Genomic DNA, 16,608 nt, shown 5'->3' on the forward strand with positions numbered 1-16,608 from the left:
ATAGCTGCTAGGAAACCACTGCTAAGGACAGGCAACAAGCAGAAGAGACTTGTTTGGGCTAAAGAACACAAGGAATGGACATTAGACTAGTGGGAATCTGTGCTCTGGTCTGATGAGTCCAAATTTGAGATCTTTGGATCCGACCACCGGGTCTTTATGCGACGCAGAAAAGGTGAACGGATGGACTCTACATGCCTGGTTCCCACCGTGAAGCATGGAGGAGGAGGTGTGATAGTGTGGGTGTGCTTTGCTGGTGACACTGTTGGGGATTTATTCAAAATTGAAGGCATACTGAACCAGCATGGCTACCACAGCATCTTGCAGCGGCATGCTATTCCATCCGATTTGCATTTAGTTGGACCATCATTTATTTTTCAACAGGACAATGACCCCAAACACACCTCCAGGCTGTGTAAGGGCTATTTGACTAAGGAGGAGAGTGATGGGGTGCTTCGCCAGATGACCTGGTCTCCACAGTCACCAGACCTGAACCCAATCGAGATGGTTTGGGGTGAGCTGGACCGCAGAGTGAAGGCAAAAGGGCCAACAAGTGCTAAGCATCACTGGGAACTCCTTCAAGACTGTTGGAAGACCATTTTTGGTGACTACCTCTTGAAGCTCATGAAGAGAATGCCAAGAGTGTGCAAAGCAGTAATCAAAGCAAAAGGTGGCTACTTTGAAGAACCTAGAATATAAGACATATTTTCAGTTGTTTCACACTTTTTTGTTAAGTATTTCATTCCACATGTGTTAATTCATAGCTTTGATGCCTTCAATGTGAATCTACTATTTTCAGAGTCATGAAAATAAAGAAAACTCTTTGAATGAGAAGGTGTGTCCAAACGTTTGGTCTGTACTGTATGGAGGAGACAGGTTATGGACAGCTTTGTAGGTCAGCGTAAAGCCTGCTTAACACGCGTCCATTTTCGCCAACGAACGCGTGTGCGATCGCACACGCCCCCATCGTTTGTGCGGCATGGGCAATTTCTTGCCCGTGTCTCACAAACTCGTAACCCACCTTCACACGTACTTACCTTCCAAAGGACCTCGCTGTGGGCGGCGAACATCCACTTCCTTAAGGGGGAGGGACGTTCGGCGTCACCGCGACGTCACACAGCGGCCGGCCAATAGAAGCGGAGGGGCGGAGATGAGCGGGACGTAAACATCCCGCCCACCTCCTTCCTTCCTTCCGCTTTGCCGGCCAGACGCAGGTAAGCTGTGTTCATCGTTCCCGTGGTGTCACACGGAGCTATGTGTGCTGCCACGGGAACAATGAACAACAGGACGCTCGATTTTTAGAAAATGAGCGACGTGTCAGCGATGAACGAGAAGGTGAGTATTTCTGCTTGTTCATAGCCGACACACGCTACGATATAACTAACGATGCCGGTTGTGCATCACTTATGACGTGACCCCGCCGACATCTCGTTAGATATATCGTAGCGTGTAAAGCCCGCTTTAGTAGTCTGAATTGAATACAGTGGGGGCTTGAGAGCCAATGAAGGGATTTGCATAGGGGAGAAGCAGTGGAGTAGAGAGGAGAGAGGTGGATTAGTCAGGCAGCAGAGATAAAGATGGACTGGAGAGGTAAAAGAAAATTAGCAGGGAGGCCACAGAGGAAGATGTTGCAGTAATCGAGGCAGGCGATTATGAGGGCATACACTAGCATTTTCGTCGATTGGGCGTTGAGGAAAGGACGGATTCTGGAAATATTTTTCAGTTGGAGATGGCAAGAGGTGGTGAGAGATTGGATATGCAGTATGACGGACAAAGCAGAGTCGAGGGTTAATATGAGAAAGCGGCTTTTGGGTACTGGGGAGAGTGTGGTGTTATTTATTGTATATTTAGATCAGGTAGGGGAGATAAGTGAGACAGGGGACAGCTGAATAGTTCAGTTTTACCCACATTCAGTTTTAGGAAGCAGGAGGAGCAGAAGGAGAATATGGCTGATATACACTCTGGAATTTTGGACAGCAGGGCAGTGACATCTGGGCCAGAGAGATAGATCTGACTGTCATCTACATACAGGTGGTACTCAAATCCATGGGACTTTATGAATATGCCCAGGTCAAAAGTAATGATGTAGAAAAGTAAAAGCCTTGAAGGACATCAACAGAGAGTGGGCGGGATGAGGTGGTAGTGTGTGAGTGGGAGGCACTAAAGGTATGGTTGGAAAGGTATGAGGAGATCCGGGAGAGGACAAGGTCTCTGACATCAAGGGAAGAGAGGATCTGTAGTAGGAGGAAGTGGTCGACAGTGTCAAAGATTGAGGACTGGTCTAGAAGGAGGAGTATAAAGAAGTGTTTGTTGGCTTTGGCAGTAAGTCATTAGTAATTTTGGTGAGGGCAGTTTTGGTAGAGTGGTTAGGACAGAAGCCGGATTGTAGGTTGTCAAAGAGTGAGTTGGATGAGAGGTGGGTGGAAACTTCAGCATGAACATGCTGTTCGAGGAGTTTTGAAGAGAACAGGAGCAGTGATATGGGGCAATAGCTGGTAGCAGAGGTTGGACCGAGGGATGATTTCTTTAGGAGGAGTGTGATTGTGCGTGTTTGAAAGAAGAAGGGAAAGTACCAGAGGTTAAAGATAGGTTGAAAATATGGGTTAAGGCTGGGATAAATGTGGTATCCCAGCCCACCCATTTAAGATGTGTAGTCCCCCACAACATCTTTTCATGAGGCCCAACAAGCAACAGAGACACCAAATAGCATTTTGAATACTAGAGTAGGACCATCCTGACTGGGTAAACCTTGTTGCATTAGGATAGATTTTATGTTTCTTGATCAAAAAATGTTAATCAAGTACCCTATGTTATTTACATGTACTACTACCATTTACTTATTTACTTACTATAGGGTATATGCTCTTTTTGTGGGGTTTTTTTCCTGGGTTTTGTCTGTGAAATGGCCACAGTGTGAAGGTGCTCTTACTATCGCACATATACCAACTTATGCCCTAGCTCATTTTTTCCCAGCATTTTGAAGAAGACTGGACCAGAGGGAGTCAACTGTATGGAGGAACAAGTAAGGGGGGACTGGGATGAGTATAATTTATTTTTCATAGTCCATCCTAGCTCTAAGACAAATCCAGAAAAATAGAGGCCAGCAAGTTACCATTTTGTTGGATATGAGAGAATAAAATGGGTCAAAATTTGTATTGAATCCATATTGTTTTGTGAAATTCAAAGCAAATTTGATTCTCTTCTAATTAATTTGTTCAATGTTAAAAATCCTTGAACTTAAAATAAGAAACCTCACCACCTATCTTTGACAAGGTTGTCCACAACTTGGATTATCCATTCCTAAATTTAAGAGTGCCCCATACAAAATAAAAACACCACATACTTTAATCCTGGACTGGCGCTGTCCAGAAATGTACACATCATCAATATTGCTGGAACACCGCCAGTCCAGGAGGTGAGTATATGGTGTGGTTTTTTTTTTTTACTTGGAGTACTGTTGGGTAGTGATGGGTGAATAGTAACAATTTGTGTTTGGATAATGCCTACCGAATACCGAATACTATTCCAGTATTCGTCAAAATGCTTGGGTTCCTCTTTGACTTGCATTAGGTTTGTTATTTGTGATGAATACCGGAATAGTTCTTTGGGGTTTGCTACGAATAATCCGAACACAAATAAATACTGTTTGCCCATCACTACTGTTGCATTTAAGAAGAGGTTGTCCAAACAGCAGACAACCCCTTTAAGAAATGAAAACTACACAATGCCCCATGCTGATTTTTGCTGCCACATAATTGTTACGGTTGCTGTGGCTCTGGAGACTATGTCCGGATTTCTTGCTACTGCACATGTGCAAGCGCTGGAGACTAAGTCCTATCTTGGAGCCATTGCACATGTGCGGGTGACATCATCGCTGACACGAGGTCACATGTCTCTGACACCTTCTAAGCTGATTGGCCACTGGTCATGTGCTTGTGACACGTGGTCACATGTCTCTGACACCTTTTATGCCGATTGGTCGCTGGTCATGTGCTTGTGACGCTTTGCTCGGTGATAGGCCAGCGTGACGTCATTGCTGTCATTCTGGCAGCGGATTGGCTCTGGTGTTCTCCATCTTGGATGACAGAGTCTATATAAGACCCTGACGCTCGCCGCCCGGCGCTCAGTCCTCTTGGTTCATGCATGAGGGTAGACGCCCTGTGCACGTCCCTCTAGGCATCTCTCTGTCTATGTTAGGTGAGCGCTACCGGCAGGGTAGCGTTCTTATACCTTACAGCTTCGGCTGCAGTCCGTATCCTTACCTCTTAGTGGAGCAGACATAGGCAGGTGCCTGAGGCACATGGTCCGGCTGGGCCTTGTGATTCTACTCGTAGGTGGACGTTTCCGCTAGGGTAACGTTCCTTATACTGCGTCTGGCAGTTGTTCGTATCCTCGCACACTAGTGGAGCGAACGCAGGTAGGAGCTTTGTGCGGCTTACGCTGCTGTCCGTCTCTTTTGCACCACTAGAAGAGCGGACCTAAGCAGGTGCCATATCTAGTGGTTCGTGTCCTCGCACACTAGTGGAGCGAACGCAGGTAGGAGCTTTGTGCGGCTTACGCTGCTGTCCGTCTCCTGGCACCACTAGAGGAACGGACCTAGGTAGGTGCCATTTCACACTCACTGCTTTTGTCTCTGTGATCTTTAACAGAGACCATTCCACACACCCTCCAAGTAAGGGAGGAATTGCTTTATTTTCTAAATTATATTCCTCTGTGAGTTTAACAGAGGTATTGCACTCTGCACTTGCGCTATTATTTTTTACAGTGGCACACTTATATACCCCTTATCCTCTGCCATAGTCTGCAGCAGAGTCTTTGCACGGTGGACCCTGACTGTCTGACATTCCTTTAGGTTTTATTATCAGACAGCCCCCCGTAACAATAATAATGCCACTTTCTCAATAGTTTACGTTCTTGATCCTCACACATACTGTACAATCACATCCTTCCATGTTACCTTTGGTTTGGGCAATGTAGATAAGACGACTAAAGATCTTGCGCATCCGGGGCTTGAGTGAAAAGTTTTTAGCACCTCCAGCCACAGAGATGATGAGGTTTGGAGTTTTAAGCAGCCAATATTTGGTCATGAGCTCATACAATGTCTCAGGGGCTGTGTCTCGGGACAGACGAATGTACTAAAAGAGGAGAGAGAGATGAACATGAATGCTTCTAAAGTTTGGACTCTTAGACACTTCTCATACATTATTTTTTTCATTCTAGTAGCCGTCTAATAAATTATGCTTCTTTTTTTTTGGTTTATTGTTAAAGACGATATACATGTTACCATTTTGAATTACAAGTGAAAAGGTTTTGGTACCGTGTTAGCCAGTTGAAAAATTATTGAATGTTCTCAGTGAGAGGAACAAAATTATAATTTTGTGATACCTTTTAATGGCTAACTAAACTAAAATAAATCTCAGGTCCCTTCATCAGGCATAGTATACATAGTATACTATGCCTGATGAAGGGACCTGAGATGTCTCGAAAGCTTGCTTTGTAACATCACTTTATTTATTTTAGTTAGCCATTAAAAGGTATCACAAGATTATAATTTTGTTCCTCCCACTGAGAACATACAACCATTTTGAATTGCATGTATAGATCCAGCACAGGCCTTTAGCTCCAATTGCTGCTGTTTAACTACTTAAATGCTACTGTTAAACTCTGAAAATTAAGTGGAGAAATTGAACCACACAACCATTCTGGCATCCACGCCCTTCATTCCCCCTCCACAGTGCAAACGTGGGCTGCCAGTTGGCTTCCGTGGCTGAAGGTTCCACACAGGCTATGCTGTATGGGAGGAGATCATTACTAGTTCTATGTACTGCAGAATTGCAATATGTAGGACAAGTGATCAAATGATCATCACAACTTGAAATCCCAGAACAAAACTAAAAATTATAATAAAAACGAAGGAAAAATGTTTTTAAAAACATACAAATAAAAAGTATAAAACGCTCGAGACTCGCCAAAGCAAGTCAAAATCAACAGGCACATGGATGATCCATATGCCATCTGATTTTTCCCCACATATCTCAAAGAAAAAGAAAGAACTAATATAAAGCTATAGTTACAGTAGATGATATAAAGTTATTAGCTAGATATCCTGCAGATATATAATTTCACAACGCCCTACATATTATAAACTTGCACCCTTTAGTGCTTTTTTATGTGATGTATATTCTACAACTGTTTAGATTTGTTAACTGGTAACTTAAAAAAATAAATACAGTAAATGGGAAAAAAATGGCGTGGGGTCCTCCCTATTTTAAGAAACCTGCAAAGGTAAAGCAGACAGCTGTGAGCTGATATTATCAGGCTGGAAAGGTCCATGGTTATTGATCCCTTCCCAGCCTAAAAACACCAGCCATCAGTTCACTCATTCCCTGGTTCATCAATTTATTTGTGAAAAAAACAGGCAGGTACAACATAGTCCAGGGAATCCGATGTAGTCCACAAATGGAAACCTAAAAAACATAAAAAGAGAGCAAACAAAAACAAGACACTGTCCCTTATTCACCAATTTCTTAGAAAGCAAAGTTCTCCCACAGGACCAATGTAGTCCAACGCTTCCAACGACATTCCCCGCCTCCGTCGATCAAATGTTATGTAGCACAGTTCGGACACTCCATAGGCTTTCAGCAGCAGCCACTCACGGCTCATGCTATGCTCTGTGAGACCCAGTAACTTTGAAGTTCTGTAACGTTACTGATGTCACTGCTCTTCAAAGTTGACGGGTCTCGTGGAGCGCAGCGTAAACTGGGAGTGGCTGCTGCTCGAAGCCTATGGAATGGTAAAACAATGCTCCATAGACTCTGACCCACAGAGTTGGGGAATGTCATGGAAAGCAGTGGACTTGTCACACAGTGTTTGGCTCTAAACTCGTCAATTGTCATGGCGACATCTGACGCTGTTCACATTGCAGAATCTGACACTCCACACTATGCCTTCTCTGGTGCTTCTGAATTGCACAGACATGCTTGGGTATTGACCCGTTGTGTGATCATTAGGCTTGCAGGAGTTAATTTCTGCTAGCCTGCTGGTTACCTCTTGGATCATATGTTGTGGGAAACCTATCATAGTTATTCCCACCTTTTTAAGATGGTGGAGCCTGTCTTCCTATGCCAACAATAGCTTTTGCTTAACCGGTCCGTGTGTTGTTATGTTCCAGTTGCTGGTGATTTATTGCATGCTGCTTAGTGTGCTGTGGAAATGTGCTGCCCCGCGCCAGCAGCCGGGCTGCTGGTCGGATCCATATCCGCGGTGGCTGGTGGGGGGAAGATCTCCAGACTCGAGGGGTCGCGCGGCCCACTCGAATTAAGGGGGGCTATGTACAGGGGAGTATTGGAAAGTTCGTGATGCCACCCACGGTGCGTGGTAAGGTGAGGGACCACTGCTGCTGTTGGGGAGCCCGGTGACGATGCTGTGTGGCAGCCTGATGTTTAACCCCTCCGTGGGTAAGGGGTGGTGTCCCGGGGCCCGTTGGATGGTTGGTGAATGGGTGCCGCTGGGGTAGGAGCAGGGGTAGTTAGTGATCACACTCAGTCCAGGAATAACAACACTGACAGCTTGTAAACCAGAATTCTGAACACCACTGCAGCTTGTAGGGAGCACACTTGGGTCCGTGCCCTTAGTGTTGTTGTTGGCCTGTCGCTCTGTTCTTTGCACCTTTGTCTCTGTTGGACCCGTGGGTATAAAACTCTTAGGGTCCCACTCACCCATGTGGCTAACAGAGTGAGCTTGCTCTCAGGGTTCACGTGTAGGATTTCTTTGGACTGTATTGGGAAAGTCCTATCCCATCGGTGCGCTAGTACCCCGATTTTGGAGCGGGTTGGGGATGACACTTGAAGTCTTCACCCCCGTCAGGAAAATTACTGGTACGCGTGAAGCTACTTTCCGGCCTAGGGTCCACGTACCCCATCGTGCCCTGGCCCCTGCCCTGTGATAGCTCAAGGCCGCCGGCCGCCCTCCTCGGCAGTTCGTGCCCCTTGACACTGTCCCCTGTGACTGGGTTCCAGCTCCTTCCGGGCCAGACCAACGTCTGCCACCTAATACACAGGAGCTCTTCTCCGTGGCCTCTCCTCACGAGAGCCACCACACCACCTCCTCTCCTTTTACTCTCCACTGCTCAACTCCAACTCCACAACTCAACTGTCACTTTCCTCACTCCTACTCACCAACCCCCCCATGTGGGCGGCCCTATTCCATTCAGGCCCCCCAATGGTGTGTCTAGTAGGTTAAAGTGGGAAGTGTTCCTAGGATTTTTGATTGGTCAAGCTGTTAGCAACACCAAAGGACCAGGATCCGTAACCAAGGAGGGTGGATACTGTGTAGAAGGGCAGATTGCACAATACCCTGTGACGACCTGATAGGCCAGGGCATCACAGAAATCTTCTTGTCGTCTGGTTATTTCCCTTCTTATTATGTATTGTCTTATATCTACGTGTGTGCTAGCTGTGTAATGGGGTTTTTAGTTTCCCCGTTTGTCTATATCTGTAGACTCAACCACTCCTGTCCCGATCCTCCCCTGGGATGGGGAGTGGGGGTATAAGATCAGGACTTGCCAGAACCAGGACAAGGAAGGACATCTTCACTATTAAAAGTATCTTTGGGGGGGGTGTGGCCTGGACCTCATGTAGAGAGGAAGCAGCGTGGGTGATCTCCTGCCTGGATCCTGAATTATCCTGCACACCGGCCTTGCTGACAGGCACTACCGACCCTGGAGGGCTGCAACACAACTTATAACACCCAGGGAAGCGAGCACAGCCAGGATATGCCGACCCGCAGTAGCAATAAAAGGGACAGAGACGCGCAGGAGCGTGCCTCTGAAGAATCCAATATGGCGCCGCCGGCATCCACACCATCCCGAGCTGGAGCAGTGGGAGTAGCAAGCAGGTTGGAGCGGTTTGCCAGAGTGGCCCCTGGCACAGAGCCTACCTGCAACGAGGCACCCGATGGCAGCGCTGAACGGGCCCTGGAGCAGGGAGAAAACATACCCGACAGTGAGACTGTGAGTACCCTGGGCCCTGCATGTTCAGCAGCACAAGGTATGCAGACACACAGGCCTGTGCTGGCAGAGGGAGGAGGGGGAGATGTGGAGCAAACAACACCTGTTTTCACTGAGGCCATACTGAGAGACATTCTGGCAGCAATTAACTCTTGCAATACCACATTGGCCACTCTAAGCAGCCAGATGGGAACTGTCACCTCAGATATGGCCTGTATTAAACGTGAGCTGCAAGGGGTGACTGTCAGAATGGGGGAGTTGGAGGAAAGAGTGAGTACAACAGAGGATAAATTGCCCCCAATGTCACGAGAGCTGGGAAAGGCCACGCAAAATATCTCCACACTGCTAAACAAGGTGGATGATTTAGAAAATCGCTCCCGCAGAAGTAATTTGCGACTGGTGGGGGTCCCAGAGAGGATGGAGGGCAATGACCCACTGAATTTCTTTGAAAAATGGCTTAAAGACACCATGGGAAAAGACATACTGTCCCCTTTCTTCACCATTGAAAGGGCGCACAGGGTCCCTGCGCGTGCCCCACAGCCGGGAGCACCCCCATGTCCTATTCTGATTAAACTACTGTACTATAAAGATAGGGACACTATCCTGCGCAGAGCCAGAGATATCAAAGAACTTGCAATTGATGGGAGGAAGATATCAATATTTCCTGATTTCTCCATGGAAGTGCAACGTAAAAGAGTGCAATTTATTGAGATAAAAAAACGACTGCGCAACCTGCAAGTGCCATACTCCATGATGTACCCTGCTAAGCTGCGGATTGCTGCGAACGGAGAGACTCATTTTTTTGATACGGCTGGGGCGGCATTGTCTTGGCTGGATATCAATGAGAGATCCCTGAGGAGGAAGAATACCTGAGATTTCCCTTTCTGCCGCCAGGCGTTGTTTTTGTTTGGGACGCTATGCTGGTGAGCTCATTACAGTTAAATTCATCTAGGATCCAGGTTGGGAGACGGCAGGTTCATTGTGGACACCAGCTGCACTAGCAAGTTGTGGACCCCCTCCCTGCATGGACTTGGGGCGTGTTTTTAGCCCTGATTCTCTCTATTTGGGAGAAATGTGTAAGATACACTTGATTTTGAGGGCAGGGGCACTGCGCACTGGTGTGCGGAGCCCTATCTCTCTCCTTGTTTTTCTTGTTTATTGTTGTATGATGCAATCTGTTTGGGAAGTGTGGTGTGCCTCAGTCGTGTCGCTCAACCTAATGTTTTTGAGAATCGGTGGAGAACGCCTCTCTCCTCCAGGTATGAAGTATCCGTCCGGATCATATCTTAGTCTACGCTTATGGCGACATCTTTAAATATTGTAGCGTGGAATGTTAGAGGGCTCGGAGATGCGAACAAAAGATGTGCTATATTTACTCACCTACAGAAACTTTTACCGGCTATTTTATGTCTCTCCGAGACCCACATGGTCAGGGATAATGTTCATTGGCTGAGGAAGGGATGGATCGCGCATGAATATCATTCCACATACTCGACCCATGCACGGGGTGTGAGTGTGTTGGTGCACAAATCCATCCCGTTCTCATGTACCAAATCAGTGATTGACCCGGGGGGCAGATTTGTATGTTTGCTTTGCACGCTGTATGGTATACAATTTATTCTGGTTGCGATATATATCCCTCCACCATATTCAGTCGAACCGGTAAAAAGGATATTGTCTATTTTAGATTCCCTTCCATCTGTGCCGACGCTTTTGATAGGGGATTTTAATAATTACTTACATCCCTATCTAGATAAATTACACTCGGGAAACATATCGGAGAACGCCGCCCCGACGTCATTTGCTAGAATGCTAACGGAGCTGGGTTTTGTAGATCTTTGGCGTGCCCAACACCCCACAACCAAACAATTCTCCTGTTACTCTAGCTCCCACCACACCATGTCACGGATAGACCTGGCTATTGGAAACGCACTTATGGCCTCATATACACAAAAGGTGGCCTACCTACCTAGAAGCATATCTGATCACTCACCATTACATGTTACGCTTGCATGGGGAAACCCCGTCACTCTGCCCAGGCCTATCTGGAAACTTAATCCCTTCTGGATCCAGCTTATTGGGGGATCTTTACATGATAACATTCTAGAATACTTCCATGTTAATGAGTGCTCTGCACCGCCACACATAGTTTGGGACTCTATGAAAGCTGTGGTAAGGGGCATATATATTAGAGAAATATGCATACGCAAAAATCAAACCAAATGTTACACCCAGAGTCTGATTCAGGAGGTATCTGATGCGGAGGCTGCGGTGGTGCTCAACCCAACAGTAGAAACTAAAAACACTCTAGAGAAGGCACAGATGTCACTAAAAGAAAATCTCATGTCGGTGGCAGAAAATAAACGCTATTTCCTTAAACAAAATTATTTTATGGCAGGGGAGGGCGTGGGGCACCTACTGGCCACAGTCATTAGAGCACAGGAAGGATCTTCTTATATAAATAGGTTAAAGACGGAATCAGGTGACTTTGTAACAGAAAGCGAGGATATAATAAGAGAAATAAAGAGCTATTATATGCGGCTATACACATCAGACTGTGACCTCACGGAGACTGAGATTGAGCAGTATTTGGATGCTCTCTCTCTTCCTTCACTGAGTGATGTAAACAGGGAATTGCTGGACCGGGACATCTCATTGGAAGAACTGGAGGAAGCGCTTGGCCAGACACAAAATGAAAAAGCTCCGGGAACGGATGGCCTGCCTGGAGAGTTTTATAAAGCATATGCACCCTTACTGCTACCCAAACTACTTAAGGTATTTGAAGAGGCTGAAAGGCAGAGGGTCCTCCCGCCCTCTATGAGGGAAGCCTTAATAGTCTTAATATTAAAACCTGGAAAAGATCCAGAGATCCCGGATTCATATCGCCCAATCTCTCTCCTACAAACAGACATTAAATTGCTGGCCAAGGTGCTCGCCAATAGGATGTCCCGAGTCATCTCATCTATAGTGCAGAGTGATCAGACGGGCTTCATTCCATGCAGAGCCACATCTATGAATCTCAGGAAATTATATTTGGGAATTCAACATAGTTCTGAGGTACCGGGGGAAAGGGCAATTTTGTCATTAGACGCCGCTAAGGCGTTCGATAGCCTTGAATGGGAATATATGTGGGCTGTACTTCGGAAAATGGGCTTTGGGCATAGATTCATAAATTGGGTAAAACTGCTATATGACTCACCGGTGGCAAAGGTTAGGGTTAATGGCAGGGTCTCCGAGTCTTTTCCTCTTGGAAGAGGTACTAGACAGGGGTGCCCGCTTTCACCCTTGCTATTCGCAACTGCAGTGGAGCCGTTGGCAGTGGCAATACGGAAATCCAGGGAGGTAGAGGGATTTCGGTGTGGAGCCGTGGAACAAAAGATATCATTATACGCAGACGATCTACTCTTATATTTAGACAGGGTACGTTCCTCGATTTTGCCGGCAATGAATATCATTCGGGAATTTGGACAGAGGTCTGGTCTACTAATCAACTGGTCCAAGTCGGCTTTAATGCTGTTGGACCCCCTTCCGGGGGACTTTTCGGACTTACAGATTCCAGTTCCTGTGGTCCGGGAGTTTAAATATCTGGGAGTAATTGTCAGCCCAATCCCGAAGGATTTCCAGGCCCTAAATCTGGAACCCCTGTTACAGCGATTCAGAGCAAAAGTGCATACCTGGTGCCGTTTGCCGCTATCAAATGTCGGCAGATCCAATTTAATTAAAATGGTAATGATGCCACAATTACTATACCTTATACATAATTCTCCAGTGTGGATATGTAGGGAATTTTTTGTAAAAATTAATACAATATTCCGGGAACTTATTTGGAAGAAAAAGCAAGCTAGGATTCGACTGGAAGTGCTACAGCGGGGAAAGGAGGAGGGAGGACTGGCGGTACCAAACCCATATATATACTATATAGCCTCCCAGATGCAACATCTGAGGGGTTGGGGCAAAGAAGGAGGGTATGATACCAGTGGTGATATAGTGAGAGAGGGATCAGTATGGAAGTACCCAGGTTGCCGGTTGGATGTGGGACAAAGACAGATAAATGGGGCACGATATCCCACACTGGCTATGATATTCCGGGTGTGGGACAGGGGTAAGTCTCTTTTGGGGATAAGCGGACCTACAGAGCTCTGGCCACTGTGGCAGAACCCCGACTTGCCAGAAATTAAAAAATTAGTAGGGTTCAGAGGATGGGAGGATAAAGGGATCCATTTAGTGTCACAAGTACTACAAAATAATACTCTTAAAAGCTTTGAACAATTGAGAACGGAGTTTCACCTTCCGCATGTCTTCTTTTATCAGTATTTGCAGCTGAGACACGCACTGGAAAGACAGGGGAGGACAAACCCGGTCACAGTGACACATAATCAAACATTACATAGGCTGCTTACATCTGAGCCCTCTAAGGGTCTTATTTCGGAACTATATAAAAAATTACTACCTGCCCATCTGGAAACACATCCATTGCTTGTTAAAAGCAAATGGGAACGAGACGTCGGTCCCCTGACGGAAGGCCAGTGGTCTGATATATTGGAACAAGTTCCTAAACTGGCGGTATCGGAGTGCCAAAAGCTGTCTCAAATATATCTCATCCACAGGGTATATAAAACTCCCAGTCTACTATTTAAGATGGGACTCAGACCAAACACACAGTGTGTTAGGTGTGGACAGGATGATGCCCATTTGATGCATGTTATGTGGGAGTGTGGACACATTGGTGATTTCTGGAACCAAACCCTGGGACTTATAGGTCAAATATATCATATCACAATACAACCGTCGCCCCGCCTGTGCCTGTTGAGCCTATGGGAAGGAGAAGTGGATCCGGATTCTCCAACAGCCCTGGGAATAGCACGTATCTTGTACCAAGCAAGAAAGCTACTTGCATATCACTGGTTAGACCCTCTACCACCAACATTACCAGAGCTCAAAAACAAATTAAATAACGTCATAAGATTGGAAAGGGGAGTTTATTTAAAAAGAAAAACATTGAAAAAGTTTTACAACATTTGGCGGCCATGGATGGAGTTGCCGGGCCTACCCTCTAGTGCACTGGTTCGGGATGCAATGCTGGACCGGTTACTGTTGTGCCTGCAGTGATGGCATGTGTGGGGAAGGGAATTAAAACTAGTTTTTTCTGTGGCGAAATGGACTTTGAATGAAGAGGTGAGAGAGGACTGGAACGGTTTCATGGATGACTGCAAGGAGAGGGAGGGGCGGGAGAGTATAGCAATATGATGTGGAGCGACACGGCTGATGGAGGAGGTGTTTCTGTTAGTCTGAGGCATTATTGCATAATTTAAGTTTTGTTTATTTGTAGAGCCACGAGGTTTGTAGGCTCAAGTTATATAATATAATTATGATTTGAGAACTCTATTATTATATTTACATATATGCAGAGAAAGAACCTGATTTATAAATCATATGTGTTTATCTGTTTATTGTTATCAGTTATATGAAAAGTGAAATACTCTCTGTATTGATCCCTAATGATTTAATAAAAAAAGATCTGATTTAAAAAAAAAAGTATCTTTGGGATTAGGGACAGCTAGGAACCCCTACCCTAAGGGCCAGTCTAGGAGCCCTGGTTTCCTGTTATCCCCTGACACCCCGTGACAGGACTATGTCAGTCCTGTGTGGGAGCTTTCTAATAAATTGATGAAAGAGGGTCTTATTTTTATATCTCTCTTTTTTCAGGTCTCCATTTGTAAACTACATCAGATTATCTGGACTACGTCAGACCTGCCTGGGTTTCTTTTTTATTACAAACTAGCTGTAGTACCCGGGCGTTGTCCAGGATAGTAACTGTCTCTCTCCCAGTCTCTGTCTGTCTGTCTCTATGTCTGTCTCTTTCCCTGTCTGTCTCTGTGTGTCTAAATAAGAAAGCCGCGGAGACACCATCACGTGTTTCTCAACGCTGCCAGGAAACTAGCCAGGTCTTTCACCGGGAAGGAACAACCACGGGAAGGGCAGTCTCCAGTCAAGGAGACCACCTATACCAAACATGGTATCCATCCACAGACAGCCGTTTCGGGGTATTTACTTACGGCTTTCTTATTGGCATACTTCCGAGGGGGCGTTGCTCTAGAATCACTGCGTTGAGAAACACGTGATGGTGTCTCCGCAGTGGATATGTTGATCTCCCTAAGGTCAACAATGCTTGCTTAAGTTGTCTCTGTGTGTCTGTCTGTGTCTATATCTCTGTCTGTCTCTGTATTAGTCTCTCTGTCTCTCTCTATCTCTGTGTCTCTGTCTGTCTCTAGCTCTGTGTCTGTCTGTCTCTCTATCTTGGTGTGTCTCTCTCTCTCTCTTGGTGTCTGACTCTTTCCCTGTCTGACTCTTTCCCCGTCTGACTCTTTCCGCATCTGACTCTTTCCGCATCTGACTCTTTCCGCATCTGACTCTTTCCAGGTCTGTCTGTTTCCAGGTCTGTCTCTTTCCCTGGTCTGTCTCTTTCCCTGGTCTGTCTCTTTCCCTGGTCTTTTTCTTTTGCAGGTCTGTCTCTTTCCCTGGTCTGTCTCTTTCCCTGTCTGTCTCTTTCCCAGTCTTTCCCTGTCGGTCTTTGTCTCTCTGTCTGTCTCTTTCCCCGTCTGTCTCTTTCCCCGTCTGTCTCTTTCCCCGTCTGTCTCTTTCCCCGTCTGTCTCTTTCCCCGTCTGTCTCTTTCCCCGTCTGTCTCTTTCCCCGTCTGTCTCTTTCCCCGTCTGACTCTTTCCCCGTCTGACTCTTTCCCCGTCTGTCTCTTTCCAGGTCTGTCTCTTTCCAGGTCTGTCTCTTTCCAGGTCTGTCTCTTTCCAGGTCTGTCTCTTTTCCCCATCTGTCTCTTTTCCCCATCTGTCTCTTTTCCCCATCTGTCTCTTTTCCCCATCTGTCTCTTTCCCCATCTGCCTCTTTCCCCATCTGTCTCTTTCCCCAACTGTCTCTTTCCCCATCTTTCCCTGTCTGTCTTTGTCTCTCTGTCTGTCTCTTTCCCCATCTGTCTCTTTCCCCGTCTGTCTCTTTCCCCGTCTGTCTCTTTCCCCATCTGTCTCTTTCACCGTCTGTCTCTTTCACCGTCTGTCTCTTTCACCGTCTGTCTCTTTCACCGTCTGTCTCTTTCCCCGTCTGTCTTTTTCCCCGTCTGTCTCTTTCCCCGTCTGTCTCTTTCCCCGTCTGTCTCTTTCCCCATCTGTCTCTTTCCCCAACTGTCTCTTTCCCCATCTTTCCCTGTCTGTCTTTGTCTCTCTGTCTGTCTCTTTCCCCGTCTGTCTCTTTCCCCGTCTGTCTCTTTCCCCGTCTGTCTCTTTCCCCGTCTGTCTCTTTCCCCGTCTGTCTCTTTCCCCGTCTGTCTCTTTCCCCGTCTGTCTCTTTCCCCGTCTGTCTCTTTCCCCGTCTGTCTCTTTCCCCGTCTGTCTCTTTCCCCGTCTGTCTCTTTCCCCGTCTGTCTCTTTCCCCGTCTGTCTCTTTCCCCGTCTGTCTCTTTCCCCGTCTGTCTCTTTCCCCATCTGTCTCCTTCCCCATCTGTCTCTTTCCCCGTCTGTCTCTTTCCCCGTCTGTCTCTTTCCCCGTCTGTCTCTTTCCCCGTCTGTCTCTTTCCCCATCTGTCTCTTTCCCCAAC

The 16,608-nt window shown here is 46.6% G+C and overlaps 1 protein-coding gene across 2 annotated transcripts in view; it reads right to left on the minus strand.

Annotated features, from left to right (window-relative positions):
* TRPM8 (transient receptor potential cation channel subfamily M member 8) overlaps positions 1-16,608 on the minus strand; it is a 184,002-nt gene that overhangs the window by 85,097 nt on the left and 82,297 nt on the right. For both annotated transcript variants that reach the window (XM_075317472.1, XM_075317473.1), the window contains one exon: positions 4,955-5,132. In XM_075317472.1, the coding sequence (XP_075173587.1) occupies positions 4,955-5,132 (178 nt within the window). The remainder of the gene's footprint in view (positions 1-4,954; positions 5,133-16,608) is intronic.

The sequence above is a fragment of the Anomaloglossus baeobatrachus genome, chromosome 7, assembly GCF_048569485.1.
Source record: "Anomaloglossus baeobatrachus isolate aAnoBae1 chromosome 7, aAnoBae1.hap1, whole genome shotgun sequence".
NCBI lineage: Eukaryota > Metazoa > Chordata > Amphibia > Anura > Aromobatidae > Anomaloglossus > Anomaloglossus baeobatrachus.